Consider the following 17,396-nt stretch of genomic DNA (forward strand, 5'->3'; position numbering starts at 1 on the left):
GCTGTGTCCCATGTCCCATCAGCTACTGGAGATGGGAGCATGTTATCTGCAAGTCGAAGAGTGAAACGGCACTCGATCGCGACTAACAATTGCCAGGGCTCGTGGATGATGTGCGTCTTGCTCTATGGCCGAGCATCCCAGTGCTTCTCTCGCTGGTCTGGCTGTTGATTACCTATGCCATCTTTCCCACACATCTGACCGAGCGCCACTACCTGAATGTTGCCCCTGTCGTTGGATTTGTGTGCATTTCGGTATCAAACCCCATCGTTCGACACTGGCCTGGTGACTGACCATCCCAGATCGGGTTCATCATTCCTTCACGAGGCTACCCCCGAGAATGCTACAATGCCATTACCCCCAATGACATGAGAAACGACGCTATATCTGCCCTCACGGGTATCGTATTATTCTTCGGGGCATGGGTAGTGATCATCGGTGGTGAGGACCCTTACGCCTGTACTTAAAAGACCGCCGCTGACAATCCTAGCCCTATTCCGATCTGTCGCATTGCATCTCACTGTCTGCTGGGAGATCAAGCCCAGTCGCATGTACAAGAACCTCTCCCTGTCCATTATATTCATCGGGTCTGCTGCACTTGTCGCCGTCCTTCTGTCAGTTAGTGGCATGCAGTACACATTCGGTCGGATCTCCTATATAGTTCCAAACTTTGACCGGGCCACTTTCTGGGGCCCGCTTCTGGGCGTCGCCGCTGCCTCTCTCATCCTCCAGTTCATAACAATCACATACTGCGTCACCCTTGTCCTCAGGCCGTGGTTCAACTATCAGATGCTGCGTTTGTGGGGTTACACGCCTTCTCCTGACGTAGAACGGGTGCTCGGCGTACAGCGAACTGCACTGCGAGTCCGAAATGTTATGAAGTTGCAATGGAGGAACAGTGCCATTACCGTCATCATTCTCACCTACGTCTGCTTTCTTGCGGCCGTATTCATGCAGCTGCGCAAATTCCCAGATTACCCTGAATCAGACCGGCACGCCTGGTTCAACTGTCTCGAATCATCAAAAGGCAACAGGCTCTCTTGCCTCCCACTGGCCCGACCATTAGGCCCAACTGAACCCGAATTGATCGCTGTCTTGTTCCTGCTCATCGTAAGTTCTTATCCGTCGGACTGCCGGGGCCTGCTGACCCTATGTTTAGATGAGTGGAACCTTGGCCATTGCCTTTTTCTTCCGCGTTTCCATGTATCGAGCCTGGGTCAGCTTGTTCAAAGGAGAAACGCGCGCTCCTACCCCCGATCATCGATTAAATTATGGATTTCGACCGGACGGTGCTGGCTCGGACGTTGAAATTGCAACCCGGGCCTCATCCGGTCGATTTAGTCACTTTCCGCCAAGTGATGCTGGCAGCCTGACGAAAAGTCGAGTCACGCCTGCTTCTATGACATAGTTACGGCCTTGGGTAGGGAGGGAGCGTAGGGTATTGCCATTCACATCTGACGAGGACCCTGCCAGCTCTCTCTGTGTATGACCAAAAAGTGTTTATGATATGGAAACCTGGATGATTGCTTGAGACTTGATTTACGGCCATTATTCTGCCTAGGAAACAGTTAGCAACAGCAAAAGCATGTCGCAGTTTGCTCTGTCTGGGACCCAACATCCCCCATCAGCCCAGGGGGAATGGCCAGGCCCCGGTCAAGGCGCAGTTCCACCTCCCCTCCCCTCGGGTAAGACTAAACACCCCGAAATAAAGATCAGAGTCCAATCGACAATGGCCCCCTCTGCTTTGGCAAATCCCAACCGATCCTTTCCCCAACCATCCCATTTAGCCCCAAGCCAGTGTGTGTCGATCGCGGGACATTACTCGAATCTCGAACAAGCTCATGAGAAGGCCCTATGCGGGGTTCTGGGGTAGCCCCTGCTGACCGAGAAGCCAGGTACGAGCCGTAAGGATCGACAGACCGCGCTGCTAACATGTTGACGGGACATTCCAATTTGCGTTCGAACGCCCTCGTATACAACAAGGGTCGTCGGGACGTAGGTGCCGCGGGATTCGCGCTAACACACTGCCGTTCCGAGGAGGATTGACTGCTTGAAGCTGGCCGTGGAAGATACCTACCGCATACGAGATAGATGCACTCGGGACGAGCATTCACGCTAGTAATTATACCACAGATTTCAGAAAGGATTGCTCTACGAAGGACTGACTCTGTATTGGCCAACGCAAGACCTTCGCTAATGATCTAGTTTCTCACAACTCGAAAATAAGGGTAACATAAACGATGTACGAGGACCATGTATAACTGCTACATGAAGCCCTCCGACTCTTCCACGGCGTCAATTGGGTCCATCTGGCCTTTGCCGCCAACATGCACCCGAGCAAGATGCTCCTCGGCTTGAGCGCCATCAAGGCGTCCCTAGGACTCGCAGCGGAGCAGAAGACCTGCTCGCTCCCTACCACCGACGGCGGCAGCTTCGAAACCGCGACTCCAGAAGAAGTCGGCCTGACCTCCGCTGAGGTAGACGAAGCATTGGCCTATGCCAACCTCCACGGCCGCTTCTCCGTCCAGATCTTCCGCAACAACTGCCTCGTCGGCCGGGGCCTCCTCGACCCTCTCACGGATTCTCTCCCATGGCAAGTCTGGTCGGTCACCAAGTCTGTCGTCGGCATGCTCGCCGGCATGGCCATCGCGGACGGGAAGCTCGACATTGAGCGCCCCATTAGCGACTACCTCCCAGACGAGCCGGGCTGGGGTGATGCCGCCCACCGCGCCATCACTGTCCGCGAAATCTTCACTGAGACCTCCGGCGTCCAGGAGGCGCTTATCGCCGAAGCCGCCACCGTTCTCACTGACCCCAGCACCATCCAGGAGTTCCTGGCGCAGCGCATCGTCCACCCGCCAGGGTCGTACTTCGAGTACGGGCAGCGCTCCGCCGACGCCGCAGCCTACCTCGTCCAGAGTGCCGTCGGCCGCGACCTCCAGGAATACGCGCAGGACCGCCTGTTCGGCCCGCTGGGTATCGACAAGTCGTCCTATTTCTGGCTGCGCGATCGCTCCGGCAACTCCTACGGCTATGCCTGGCTGTTCATGGCCCCTAAGCATCTCGCTCGGTTAGGCCTCACCATGCAGAATGGCGGCCAGTACGCCGGCCGCCAGGTCGTCCCGTATGAATGGGTCCAGGCTGTCGCGACACCCTCGCCCCGGAACCCCTGCTACGGGTATCTCTTCTGGAACAACCGCGGGAAGCCCTGCACGGGGGCCAATATCCCCATCGCCACGACCGTCCAGACGACCAGCGTTGGGAGTGCGCCGCATGACCTGTTTGCCATGGTCGGCGCGCTGCAGCAGAACAACTTCATGATCCCCTCGCTCAACATGACTGTCACCTGGACCGGGCTGCTGGGCGACACTGCGCCGAATCTCTCCGTGTTGCTGAGTGCCGCCCCCGGAGATCTCTATTATAACTTCTTTCGGATCCTTATGCGAGCTGTGGCCGACAAGGACGTCCCGGACGCAGGCCCGTACCAGTCACCTCCATTTAGCCTCGACGTGAACCCGTTGAATTATTTAAATCCGGAGGTCTTGCGGAACGATATAGTCTCGAACCCGCATTGTAATATCCTGTTCTGCAACGGCAAGATGCCTACCGAGGGCTTGCTCGAGAATCTCGAGTCTATTCTTGGTTACCGGCCGAGTTGGTAGAGGTAGGGTTGATGGTTTCTTTTCTTTGCTTATACCTGTATATTGTTAGGCAGTCTTCAATAGATGTAAGTAATGTTATCCACAAGGCCAAGCGGACGAACCTAGCAGCCTGGTCAAATGCTTCGAGGACAGACACTAATCAACTTTTCATGTACAACCCAAACAAGGGTATAGTCTAGCTCATGCAAGGACTACATGCAATCAATGAATCATAATCACTCGTCAAACGACGATTCCCCCAGATCGACCTTCCCGATACTCCACAATTCCTTCTCATCATCTGCCTCATCATTGGACAGGCCCAGACCGCCCTGTCCACCTTCCGCTTCCTTGCGCTCACGCGCCTGGGTCGCAAGGCGCACTGCAACCCGCTTGAAATAGTCCGACATGCTCCGTTTCGGTCCCGGAGGCAGCTCTGCCCCCGGCCCAGCCATGTACTTGTCAAACACCGCGCTCTCGGACTCGACCACCGAGAACAACGACAGGAAGGCCGCCTCGGCCGCCAGCTTGACGGGAATGACCATGTCACGAACACTGGCGAAGATGGGCGGCGCCAGCAGCGCCAAGTGAGGCCGGGTCATTTCCGGGTGGAGACGGCTAACCGTCCGGATCACGACAAGGGCCAACCGCCTCGTGTCCGAGGGGGCGCCGGGCTGGATGCAGGGCGCCAGAGCTTCGAAGATCGCCTTATTCGACTCGAAGTTGCGGTGTTCGTCTTCAACCAGGAGGTATTTGCCGGCGGCCAGTACGCTGTTGTCGGAGACGAAGGGCTGTGGGGACTGTCAGCAAGCCGTCAAATTGAATAGAGATCAGAGATACTTACGTCCTTGTTAGCGATACCCTGACAGATAGTTGAATGGGTCTCAGCTGCGAAGCTCTCGGTCAAGGAAGTTGGAGACTCAACCAGCAGGGCGTTGAGTCCCAACACAGATGCATGCGTGAAATGTGTGGTGAGGACGCGGTTCCTGGAGTGGTGGATGTGTTAGACATTTCAGTATCTCTAAGAACCAAACATAATAAAGGATATACGTACTTGATGAGTGGGCCCGACGTCGCAGACGGCAGCACTTTGACAAGCGCACCAAGGAGTCTGGCGTTGGTGATAGCCACAGCGTCTGTGGAACAGTTAGATGTAGAGCATAAGCCTGTGCCGAGGGAAACTCACCCGTCTGGTCGCTAGCATCATCGTCAATAAGCCCAAGGATAGCGTTCTTTGAAGCCTCGCTCATGTTGGCGCCAGCCTTGCCGACAACTTCTTGAAGCGCCTTCATCATGGCGTTTCGCACGCCAATATCAGGCGTCTTGGTGCCAGTGATAAGCTCTGTCCAGTATATCAGCATGGATACTGACCATGTCAGTAACAAACAAGACCATACCTGCAATAAGAGGGTCGACTCTTGGAGTCAACGTGATCAGGATACCAAGGCCCTTGGCAGCTCGGTTGCGCAGAGTCTCGCTGGTCGTGTCGGCCAAGCCACGGGCAAATGTCCGCTGAAGCTGGGGAAGGAAAGGCTTCACAGCCAGTGGGATCTTCTCTAATAGTTTGTTAAGCGTGAAGAAAATAGCACCTGGTAGATCGCATTAGCATCGTCTCCTCGAAAAAAGGATAGAGGGAAGTAGACGCCCTTACATTTGATATCCACCGAGCGCTCAGAAACGACACGGATAAGCGGACCGGTAATCTGAGTGACGAATGGCTTCAAGAAGTCGGCTCCCGTACGATCAATGATATCGCCAATGGCGAGAGCAGACTGCGTGCGCTGCTCCACACTTCCGTTGAGAAGACCCTGCAAGAAGATGGGCAGGACTGCGGTGATACCCTTGGGCAGGCAGAAACCAGGGAGGTCCGCTCCAGCGACACCCACTCCCTTGAGGATTTGGCGCGTGGGGATGGCAAGAACCTCCATCTCCTCTTTGCGCATGTGGGAGGTGAGCCCGCTCATGGCGGCCCACGCGGCCTTGACAACTTCCTTGTCGCGGTCATCGAAGGAAACCAGCAAGGCGCTAATCAAGTCTGGGTAGTATCTGGAGAAGTCGATATCAGATTCAGCGAAGAACTTCTTCAGATGCACGGCGGCCTGAGCACGGCGGTGATGGTCATCATGCTTCATCAGGGTGAGCATCGCGTTCATAATAGCGTTAAGACCATCGTATTCGTCCACGGACACCAGAATCGTGTCGAATGCGCTGCTCAATTCCTCGCGATGCTCATCGTCCTTGGTGGAGAGAATATCGTCCATAAGGGCGTTGAGAATGTTAGGCAGCCGGCGCGTCATCGCCGAGCTGGCCACTTCAGCCAAAGAGGCAAGTGCCTTGGCATTGAATGATGAGATAGGAGAAGTGAGCAACGTCGGAATGAGGTTGGGGAGGATGATGTTGGCACGCGTCTGCTCGGTGAGAAGAGTTAGGAGGGCAGACAGGGCCTGCTCGGCATCCTCATCATTTCTCAGCAGGAGCAGAAGGTGAGGCAGGACCTGATCGACAGCCTTCTTGCCCAGGATTTGCTGGAGGGCATCGAAAGCCTCTGCGGCAGCCTCACGAACATCCTCATCGTTGTCAACCAGCGCCACACGAACGGTGGAGATGAGCACCTTCTCGTAATCTTCGAGGGCTTCGGGCGAGGCAGATGTGATAAGTTCCTTAAGAGCAATGCAAATACCCTGTTTGACGTCCACATCGGGCGAGGTTTGCAGACCATCCTCGAGAAGGGGCAGCAATGTAGCGAGAACAGATTCGCCAGCCTTCTTGATGAGGTCTCCAAGCGCGTTGCTTGCAATGACCTTGTGCTCCATGTTCGAAGAACCGAGGCGCCGGATAATGAGCTGGGATAGGGTAGGCACCATCTCCTTGAGGGTCTTGGGAGAAGCGACCAGCGACTTCCATACGGCCATGGCGGCACTCTTGACGAGACCAGATGTATCGCAGCGGCAGATGAACAGCGCGGACAAGACCTTGTTCCTCCGTTCTTCTCCAAGAACTTCGAGCAAGGACTGTCCAGCCTGGGTGGCCTCCTCTTCCTCCTCTTCCGCATCCGCCTTGGCTGTGATACCGGTAATGCTGAAGAGAAGATCTCCAACCAGCTCCACGGAACTCAGCCGAATGCGGTAACTGTCATCCGCAAGGCCGCGTTCAAGCTCAGGCAGAAGAAGGTCGATAGCCTTGGACGAGAAGTTCTTGACCAGAAGGCGACCGGCTCTGAGCGATGTCTCACGGATGGAGTCAACGTCATCGGCCAAACCAGCAAGAATAGGCGGGATGATCTTGCCGAGATAGGTAGCGAAGCTGTTGCCGAAGCAAGCGGGAAGGAAGATGAAGAGAGTCATGAAACCTTCACGAACGGCAGGTTTCGAGCTAGACACATTCTGCAAGATTGTAGGCAGAGTCTCCTCCAGTCTGGTAGTACCCAAGCCCGCAAGGACTTCGGACAGAGCTTGAGCAGATCCCAACCTGTCACCGGCACCGGTGTCAGACTTAAGTGTAGTCATAAGGTTAGGAATGAGGTCAGGAAGAGCGTCCTCTCCAAGCTTCTCAACCAGTGATCCAAGAGCCTTCGAGGCGGTAGCGCGTGTCGTGGGCACAGGGTCGACAATGGCCAGCTGCAGCCCAGAAACGATGATTGGCAGATGAGAGATCAGATCCTTGCGCTCGGTAAGATGAGCCAAGCTGCCGATGATCTGAGCCGATTTCCTCTTGGTATTCGATCTGTCGCTGAGACCACGCTCAAGAATGCGAACAACCAGTGCCAGAGAAGGAGCGTCCAGGTAGTGGACGAACGACACCTTGATGAGAGAATCCAGCGCCTCATCGGTGTATTTTGTAGGATCACTGAGGGCCTTGAGGAGTACACTGACAAGACTCTTGATCTCGGGGTTGCTGATGACTTCTCCGAACCGTTGAAGACTGCGATTCGCGGCATTGCGGACTTCTTTGTGGGTATCATTGAGGACCACCGTAAGCGGAGGAATGATATCAGGCAAGCTCGCCGCCAGCTGTTGCGGGTCGAGGTATGCCATTGCGCCGAGAAGATCACAAGCTCCCTTCTGACTACGCCACTGGGTATCATCGAGACCGTCCAGAAGGGTGGGAAGAATCTGCTTCACACCGTAAGAGCTGAGGTTGGAGAAGCATGCCTTTGCCGCGTCAAGACAGGCATCACGGACATCCGCATTGACATCGCCGAAAAGAGCGAGCAGCTGAGGCACAATACGGATAACGTAAGGTTCAAAAGTACGGCCAAGGATAGTAGCGAAAAGTTCATAAGCCAATACGGAACCTTGTCTCTGATGCGGCTCTTTCTTGTTTTCACCAGCATCCTGCAGATGAGCCATAATTCTAAACTCGCGAAGTGTAGAGATACCCCTGCCTTTCACGATACCAGCAAGACCATATGCAGCACCGCGCTGGGTGGCGTACTTCTTGCTCTGAAGCAGTTCATCCATCATCTCCTGGACGTACCCTGCACTATGAGCAGCGGAGAGTCGGATAAGAGGCGGGAGGCATCCGGACACTGCAGATTGCACACTTTCGGAGGGAGTAGGGAGAGTAGCGAGGAGTCTCTTGATGACTGTCTGCAAGCGGGGATCATCTGCCTTCAAATGGCGGGCGAGAGATCCGTACAGTACAACCACAGCCTCGTTGAGCAAGTCAGAAGTTTCGCTACCCTTGTCCGATGTCTCCAGCGTAGTCTCCAGCAGCCTCATCAATTCCTCAACCTTCTGTTGGCCGCGGGCGGCGATGACGGATATACCGCTGTCGGCCATCTGGGTCCTGACTGTGGAGCTACGGTCGATGAGGGGGCCTCTCTCGATCAGGAACCTGAGGAACTCCACGATCTGGTCGCCTTCAAACCCGTCGGTCATGGCGCTGAAGGCGAGTGCAATGCCGCTGCGGAATTCCCAGTGATCGGTCAAGTCAGTCTTGATGGGCATACCATACTTGTCCTTGGCAGGCTCTTTGGGTCTTGCTTCGAACTCATACTTCGCCTGCAGCTCCGAAACGATGTCGCCAAAGACCGAGGGGTTGGTCTCAATAGCATGGGCCAAGGCGCGAGCGGCGGCACCACGGAGCTGAGAGTCCTTGGACGCGAGGTATGGGATGATCTTTCCGTATGCAGTTTCATCCACCTCCAGCGCGTTCTCTTCCCAGATGGTGTCAGCAATTTCGGCATTCTCCTCCACATGGTCGTGGCATTCCAGCCAAATGTGTTCGGAAAAGTCAAGGTCCGTCAGATCAATCTCGGTAGAAACGACCTGCAGCACAGACGTACGCACAGAGACGTCCGGGACGATGGTGCCTCTAAGGAGAACAGCGAGTTCATCCTTGGTGATGTTTGGCGAAACACACCGGCAGAAATCGAACAGAGTATCTTTAATGAGTTTGTAATGCTGAGTGTATCTCTGCATCGCCGCGAGCAATTGACTGAGGGTCTCCAAGCGAGGAAGACGTTCGTCGGCGACTGTTACATGGTCAGAAAAAGATCTCCAAACAATCACACATCAAGCAAAAACACTTACATGAGAGCGAGTGGAACTTCAAAAACTCAAGGGCAAGCAGAACTTGTTCACCCTCTTCCTCGCCCTTAACTTCATCAATTCCATTCCGATCCAAGACCATGAAGATCAGCGGAAGAATGTAGGCCAAAGATGTCGTCTCAAACGAGCGCTGATCAGAGGCAAAGCGCAGACGATACAGGATTCGAGTCACCAGTTCTGCAGAACAATTAGTGTTTACGCTCGATGGCAAGGTTTGACAACTTACGTCCGAGAGGCTCAGCCTCCATCTCAGGGGGAAGCTGGCTCTGACCGACGGCACGGAGCGTAGCGATTCCAACAAAGGACCGCAGAGGTCCGAGGCGCGTTGACAGTTTCTCAGCGCACTTGACGTACGCCTTTGAAACCACGTCTCCAGCGAAAATACCAACACCGGCTTGGGCCAGGGCTAACAAGGAGCCGACTGCAGTGTTAATCCAGCCTTCCGCATCGACACCGGGCCCACTAGCCAGGCCCTGTATGATGCCAGCACCTCTTTCGATTCTTTGAACCTCGTAGAGGACGTCCTCACGGATCTTGGACTCCTTGGCGAGTTGGGCCTTCACCTTGGATTGTTCGTCGGGGGAAAGTTTCTTCTGCTTCTGGCCCTTCTTTTCGGCAAGCTGCGCCCGCAGCTCTTCCTCCCACTTGAGAATGTCATAGTCCTTGGAATTCTTGTCAAATGCACCCTGCTTGGACTTGGTGCTAAGGACATCCACGAACATAGTGCCCTCTGGGGTACGAGCAATAGCAGCATCGGTGGGAGTGAACTTTGACAGACGGGAGGCGTCCAGGTCATCACTGATCTGGTTGACGAGCAAAGGAACCATGGTGTCTGGAGCCACGAATGCGAGGTCTCCCGCGGCGCTCCACAGAGCATCCTCAACCTGAGGCACTTTAGACCTGACAGGATCATCTTGCACTTGAGTCAATTGCTTCATGCAATCATCAGAGAATTCACGGACAAGGTTCCCAGGGTCGACGCCACTTCTCAAGCACATGGCAATCCAGGAAGCGCTTGGAATCAACTCTTGGCGGCAGATAACAAGGAGGTCGATGAACTGGGCCTTCAAGTCTGCGACTACATCTAACGTCTGTGCATCAGCGGCCAAAGGAGAAATCGCCTTGGTAACTAGATGCAAGAAACACGAGCTCTCTAATCCCGCAGAGATCGGCGCAGACTCTTTCTCGCCGGTGCGGAGGGCCAGAATCCAAGCCCACAGAGCGTCGATGACGATGCGGCTCATGCTCTTCACGTTCTTGAGGTGCACGCAAGACAACGTAGCAGCTGACTGGTCCCTGATACGCGTGTGGATACCGGGGAGCGTGATAGCGAAGATGAAGGCTTGACCCCACGCGGTTTTAGCTGCGGCTTCGGCCTTTTCGAACTTCGCACTGGTCGCAACAGCGGCGAGAGCCCGCACCATCCATTGCACTTCTGTTTGCGAAGTCATTTTGGTGTAGGCCTTCGGGTTCAGAAGGAAGGAAGGCTTGGGGCAGAGCACCATCGTTTGAGTGACAGTCTCCTCCCAGACCGACTTGTCGAAGCCCTGCGCCGACGACAGCCGCTCCGCAATAGCGAGGAAGACATACGCAGCGGGCAATGACCCATTCTGAGCGGAGGGCAAGGGATTGGACGATACTTCCTTGAACAATTCCTTCATCTTAGTGATGAACTTGGTTGAGAGGGGCTCGATCTCAGGATCGACCAACGTCGTGGGATCAGCGCGCCAGAAGACTCCGCCGACGCCATGTTGCCAGAGTCTCCGGAATGGAATCCGCTTCTCTGCAATGCCCTTGACAATAACATTTACTACGTCGTCGCTAATCTTCACCTTGGATTGGACCAGGAACGCCAGATGCCAGCACAGAGCGGCGATCTCGTGCTCCAGGGCACCCTCGTTGGCCTCCTTTGTGAGGACAGGAACCAAGCCCTGAACCACATCCTTCGAGACATCGATCGAGGGGGGGATATCCACAAGTACACCGGCATAAGCGGCGCGTTGCTCGGGGTTTGTGATTTTTTGCGTCTTCAAGGGGGCGACGACCTCGCCGGCGATCTTTACCAAGAAGCTGTCGTTCTTCGATCTCGTGAGCAAGAACATGAAAGACTGAACGGCGCCATCCCGGATAGCCGCATTGTTGGACTTCATGTTCGAGAGGAGGTGCTTCAGCAGTCGAGAGTGCAGGACTTCAGACAGGTCGATCTCGGCGGGGAGGGCGGAGCAAAGAGCAGGCACCAGTCCACTGAAGACCACCTCGGGAGACCGCAGCATGGATTTCTCCAGTGGAGGAATGACCTCGGACGTCAGGTCGTCGTAGGAAACGAAGTCAACAAAGAAGTCACCCAACGAAGCGGCGATATGGGCAGGCGGCGCGGTCTTTGACCCCACGAGTTCCTTGACATAGAACGCCAGGATGGCCTTCTTTTCCTCCTCCAGGATGGGCTTCCGGGCCGGAAGGCGGGCACAGACACCGGAGATCACGCCAAGGAAAGGAGCATTCTTCTGTCCGGCGGTCGAATCGCTGGTCAATCGACGAACCGACTGGCGGATGGCCTCCTCCCCATACGTTTCGGACGAGAACACGGCCCGCAGGGCACGGCGAGTGACACGAAGGGCCGACTGCTTCACGGCAGGTCTTGGGTTCGCGGCGAGACAGGTCTCTAGCGCTTTCGCATCCACCGCGAGGATGTCAAGGACGAGCGCAAGCGGGGTATCGGGGTCATTTCGCAGGATCTGCAGCAGGATTGAACACCATTCAAGCAGGACAAACGCGGAACTGGAAGCCAGACCGGGTTTCGAGGCCTCTGACTGCAGTTTCTGGGTAAGATATTTGACGTCGTCGGCTGGAGCGGGCGCCTTCAAAAGCGGGCGCAGGCACTGCTGGGCGGCATGACGAGAGGCACGGTCGACATAGAGAGGGTAGGTCGTAAAGAGAAGGCCAATGAGGGCCTGATGGGCGTCTTGGGGGAATTCAGACCCTGGAGAAGTCAGTCCCAAGGCATTGAACAGGGGGAAATGGAGGGAGAAGTCGGAGATGGCATAGACTGACCGATTCGATCGCGGAGATCCTGAAGCGCACGAAGTCTGCGAGAAGTCGAACTCGAGAAGAGAACGACGCGCAGAGGCTCCAGGTCTCCCGCTTTCACCTGATCCCATGGAAAATCGTCCATGTTAGGTGGGGAGCATGTCGGAGGGGGGGAGTGGTTGTTGTGTAGGTCGAGGTGGTGGTGGAAGAAAAGAATATGAGGTGGTGGTTGGCCGGCGCTTTACTGCCTTTGGTCTCCGCCGCGGACATTGATGCGGTCATAATTTTCCTCCACCAACTGCCACCATCACTACCACCACCACTGCCTTTTCTCCTCCCATTCTCTCAAGTATCAGGAATACTATCTCTGTCATCCGCATGATCTGCTACTAACCCCCGTTCTATCATGCCCCCTAACAACAAGAAAAAGAAGAAGCCCAGCGCCAATCCTGCCCGCGGCTTCGCTACCGTCTCGGTGCCCTCCAAGCCCAAATCTACTGACACTACAGCTCCTACGTCCACCGTCGAATCCAAATCTGTCTCGGAGAGTGAGCGGCCCACGCCAGCCGAGAAGGACAACCCCGTCGCGGAGCCACAACAGCCGTCGTCGCTGCAGAACTACTCCCCCGAGGAACTCGAGAGACACCTCGAGGACGCCGAACTACAGCTCCTGGTCGAGAAATATGCCTCCAAGTGCAAGAATGATGCCACCCGGCAGGTGTCAAAGCTGGAAACCGAGCGACGGATCTTCCGGCAGCAGGCTGTCTCGCTCAGCCTGTTAGAGTGGTTCCCCGCCGAGGTCCTGGAGACAATATTGAATCTGGCGGAGACGGAAGAACGCGAATTGAGTCCCCTGTCCGGGCGAGACCCGGCCGGCCTGAAGAAGTCGGCCTCCGATGAGGACCTGTGCATGAGAGTCTGGACGTTAAAGGAGACTCTCCTCCGGCTGGGGTTCCCGGCTGAGAAAGTAGAGGAGTCGTTAAAACATCTATTACTCTATTTTTCTGGTAATTTTGCCACTTCCTATAGGGACATGGTGTGTAATCTGGACGAGGCCCTCGACTGGCTCGCACTGCACTGCAGTCTCGACGAGTTGCCGTCCTACACGCAGACGGGGGCCCAGCTACGCACAGACGAAAAGCATATTTCCTGGATCTCTGGTAAACCGAAACGATGAGCATTGCGCTGTGACTGGAGAGAGCTAATGAGCACCAGATTCTCAGCCAGCGCAATCTTCTCCCAAGTTGACCCAGAATGATAGCAACCCAAAGCAGACCAAAAGCAACGTAAAGGAGATGCCCCCTCCGGCTTCGAGCTATGATTCTGATAGCTCTCTGGATCCGGACACCCTGCTGCCAAAGTTCTTGGAACTCCAGACTCGGCTGTATAACCTCCAACCCGAGATCTTTGATAGACCGAAGAAAGGGAAAAGGACCGGCCGCGAAAACGGTGCTAACGCTAGTGCGGAGGATCAGCAAGTAGCCAAGCTCCAGCGGAAAATCGCTAGCATTGAGAATGATGTGCTATTTGACAAGGCAGAAGCCGAGTATCGGTGGAAAGAGAAGCTGGACCATCTCAGAAAAGAGGCGGCTTTTCTCCGACAATCGCAGCCGAAAGACAAGCCCGAACAAGATGAGGCCAAGGAGTCCGACGACAAGGAGTCGGAGGGCAATGTCCCGCCGATGGAGGAGGATGGAACAGCTGATCTCCTGGGGGATATGTTCCAGGCCGAGGAGCCCACATTGGAGAGTGGCGTGATTCTGGAAGAACTGAGCAAGGTCGTGCTGAACATGCGCGACTTTGGTAAATGGACTGGTCTCAGCCCTGGGAGGGTTCTGGAAGAGACCTGCAAGGCAAGGTATGTAGCTTCCCCGGTTGGGAAGCCCTGAAAGCTGAGATCGTCTCTACGGCAGGGACACCGGATGCAAAATCATCTACAAGGACTTTTCTTCCTCCAGTCATTCCAACCGCAAAGCAGTAGAGGTGCGATGGCCGAAGCCTCAAGACCTCCCTTTCCCGCTCGAGTTGGAACATTTGTCGCTCAAATCGAGTCCTTACGCAACCTTTGTGTCGATGGACACCATAGCAACGCCTACGTCCCAGCAAGCGGAGGCTTTTGTTTCAACTGTTGCTCTGTTCCTCCTCTCTTCGCAGAACTCTAAAGAAGGAAGATCCTATCTCCGTCTGCCCGCCGTGTGGAGAGAACTCTGGACCGAACTCGCCAACGCCAAGAAACTCCAAGAAGACGAAGCTGATAAGAAGACCGTCAAGAATTTGAAACAGCTGATCCAGGAGAACCATGGCACATTCGAGGACGATGTCGTTCTTTCGGATAATTTCCGCAGAAGAAACGGCACTCCCAGCAAGACGGATGTATTGTCCAAGGCTGTGAATGGCAAAGAGTCCGGTCATGACGACCAGCTGCAGAGACTGTGGATGGACAAAACATCCACCCCGGCTTTCCAGCGTATGATCCAAGGTAGAAAAAATTTGCCGATCTGGGACTTCAAGGAGCAAATCCTGAGCACTCTTGACACCCACCATGCTCTTATCATATGCAGTGAGACCGGTAGTGGCAAAAGTACACAGATCCCCTCGTTTATACTTGAGCATGAGATGCAGCAGGGCCGTCAGTGCAAGATATATGTGACTGAGCCCCGCCGAATTTCCGCTATCTCCTTAGCAAGACGAGTCAGTGAGGAACTCGGAGAAAGCAAAAATGACGTTGGAACAGCCCGGTCCCTCATTGGTTTCGCTGTCAGGCTGGAAAGCAAAGTGAGCCAATCGACCAGATTGGTCTTCGCGTAGGTGTCCCGACAGCATTTCCTTGGATTTTCGACTAACCCCATCAGAACCACTGGAGTTGTTGTGCGGATGCTGGAGCGTCCCGAAGACTTCCAGGATATTACGCATGTCGTCCTCGATGAAGTTCACGAGCGTTCCATCGACAGCGATTTCCTGTTGATTGTCCTGCGCCGTCTGATGCAAAAACGCCCGGATCTGAAATTGGTGTTGATGTCGGCCACGCTCGAAGCCCAGCGCTTCTCCAAGTACCTCGGCGGTGTCCCTGTGCTCAATATCCCTGGACGGACCTTCCCAGTGGAGACAAAGTTCCTGGAAGATGCTATAGAATTGACAAATTATCGTCTCTCAGAGAATGAGTCTAACCCCAATTTCGACGAGGACACGGAAGAGATGGCTGCCGAGACGGCTGAGGGCGATACGTCCGGAGGCCTGCTGCCAACGCTGGATGGATACTCGAAGCAGGCCCGAGAGACTGTTCTCAACTTCGACGAATACCGCCTCGATTATCAACTGATCAAGAGATTGCTTGTGCAGATTGCGTCGGCCCCGGAAATGACCCGATACAGCAAGGCGATCTTGGTGTTCATGCCTGGTATGGCAGAGATCCGCCGCCTAAACGATGAGATCCTGGCCGATCCCACATTCCAGACCGGATGGATTGTTCATGCGCTGCATTCATCCATTGCCAGTGAAGATCAAGAGAAGGCGTTTATTGTACCGCCGGAGGGAATGAGGAAGATTGTCATTGCCACAAACATTGCCGAAACGGGTAGGACTCCCCCAGCAATGTTGTTGCCGGATTGTTAACTTGTCCAGGTATCACAATTCCGGATATCACGGCTGTCATCGACACTGGCAAAGAAAAGACCATGCGGTATTCGCCTACCCCTCCATGTCGACCAACTAGTGACTGACCGCTTTCAGGTTCGACGAGAGACGGCAACTCTCAAGACTGGTTGAGATGTTCGTCTCGCGGGCCAATGCGAAGCAACGGCGCGGTCGAGCAGGTCGAGTGCAGGAGGGCATCTGCTTCCACATGTTTACGAAGCATCGGCATGACAAACTGGTACCTTCACTCACTGCAGTGATTAATGTCTCGAAACTAATAGTTTGCAGCTCCCAGAACAACAGACTCCGGAAATGCTTCGACTCTCCCTGCAAGACCTTGTGCTGCGTGTCAAGATCTGCAAGCTAGGCGAAGTGGAGCAGACGCTTCTTGAGGCTCTGGATCCGCCGTCCTCGAAGAACATCCGGCGCGCGATCGACTCTTTGAAGGAGGTGAAGGCACTCACGAACACTGAGAATTTGACGCCGCTGGGAATGCAGCTGGCCAAACTGCCGTTGGACGTCTTCCTTGGAAAGCTGATCATTCACGGAGCGTTCTTCAAATGTCTAGACGCCGCCATCAGCATCGCCGCTATCCTTTCTTCCAAGTCTCCATTTGTCAACACCATGGGGTCAAATGCTCAGAAGGACCTTGCACGGTTATCCTTCCGGAGGGGTGCGTGACTCACAATTCCACATAAACCCCCAGATACTGACTCTTACGCAGGCGACTCTGACCTCCTAACGGTGTATAACGCATACTGCGCCTGGAAGCGTACCCGCAGCACGCCGGGAGTGAACGAGTACACTTTCTGTCGCAAAAACTTCCTTAGTTCGCAAACGCTGCTGAACATCGAAGATATCAAGATGCAGCTTGTTGTGTCCATTGCTGACGCGGGCATGCTGAGTCTGGATCCCCAGCATAAGACCGCCCTGAACCGGTACGGACAGGCCTATCCCCCCAACTCATGAGCCTTCCCGCTAACCCAGACACAGAGCCCGGTCAGGCGGGCGCCAGCGCCAGTTCTTCACCATCCCGGAGGAATACGACTACAACAGCGCCAACGACATCATCGTCAACTCGGTCATCTCCTGGAGTTTCTATCCGAAGCTGCTGACCCGCGAAGGGAAAGGCTGGCGCAATGTCGCCAACAACCAGACTGTCACGCTGCACCCGACGTCGGTGAACAAACAGTCCGATGCCGCAACGATTAAATGGGTGTCCTACTACCACATCATGCAGGGCCGCAACCGTAACTACAACGCGTTTGAGACGAGCGCCGTGGACGAGTTTGCCATTGCTCTACTGTGCGGCGAGGTCGAATTCAAGGTATGCACGCATCTACCGTCGTCTCGGCTCTCTACTCGTCCGGTGCTGACCTGTCCCAGATGTACTCCGGGGTGATTTCCATCGACGCGAACCGGATCCGGTTCGCGGTGCGAGACTGGAAGTCAATGCTCGCGTTGAAGCTGCTCAGCGCTCGGATCCGCGACATCCTCGCGGGCACGTTCCGCGATCCGCAGAAGAGACTCTCGTACAAACAACGCC

The 17,396-nt window shown here is 54.9% G+C and overlaps 3 protein-coding genes across 3 annotated transcripts; 2 read left to right on the top strand and 1 right to left on the bottom strand.

Moving 5' to 3' along the window:
• Positions 1-10: 10 nt before the first annotated feature.
• BDV59DRAFT_204979 (beta-lactamase/transpeptidase-like protein) lies at positions 11-3,659 on the top strand (the record flags this gene model as incomplete). The annotated part of the gene is made up of 6 exons (XM_073694560.1): positions 11-41; positions 97-251; positions 300-438; positions 488-1,107; positions 1,157-1,286; positions 2,272-3,659. 6 exons carry the CDS (start codon positions 11-13, stop codon positions 3,657-3,659), a joined length of 2,463 nt encoding a protein of 820 aa, XP_073544551.1.
• Positions 3,660-3,766: 107 nt separating this feature from the next.
• On the bottom strand, positions 3,767-12,408 carry BDV59DRAFT_103787 (putative translational activator). Its single transcript, XM_073686478.1, has 9 exons — positions 12,242-12,408; positions 9,417-12,170; positions 9,173-9,367; positions 5,290-9,114; positions 5,036-5,227; positions 4,825-4,980; positions 4,693-4,774; positions 4,483-4,624; positions 3,767-4,429 (listed from the first exon to the last, which is right to left on the bottom strand). Exons 1-9 carry the CDS (start codon positions 12,360-12,362, stop codon positions 3,875-3,877), a joined length of 8,022 nt encoding a protein of 2,673 aa, XP_073544552.1. The 5' UTR covers positions 12,363-12,408; the 3' UTR covers positions 3,767-3,874.
• Positions 12,409-12,515: 107 nt separating this feature from the next.
• On the top strand, positions 12,516-16,237 carry BDV59DRAFT_103814 (putative ATP dependent RNA helicase). Its single transcript, XM_073686479.1, has 6 exons — positions 12,516-13,377; positions 13,433-14,075; positions 14,131-15,021; positions 15,070-15,791; positions 15,839-16,088; positions 16,139-16,237. Exons 1-5 carry the CDS (start codon positions 12,624-12,626, stop codon positions 15,934-15,936), a joined length of 3,108 nt encoding a protein of 1,035 aa, XP_073544553.1. The 5' UTR covers positions 12,516-12,623; the 3' UTR covers positions 15,937-16,088; positions 16,139-16,237.
• Positions 16,238-17,396: the final 1,159 nt, after the last annotated feature.

This window comes from Aspergillus ambiguus (genome assembly GCF_047715705.1).
Source record: "Aspergillus ambiguus strain CBS 117.58 unplaced genomic scaffold BDV59scaffold_38, whole genome shotgun sequence".
In the NCBI taxonomy this organism is placed as follows: Eukaryota; Fungi; Ascomycota; class Eurotiomycetes; order Eurotiales; family Aspergillaceae; genus Aspergillus; species Aspergillus ambiguus.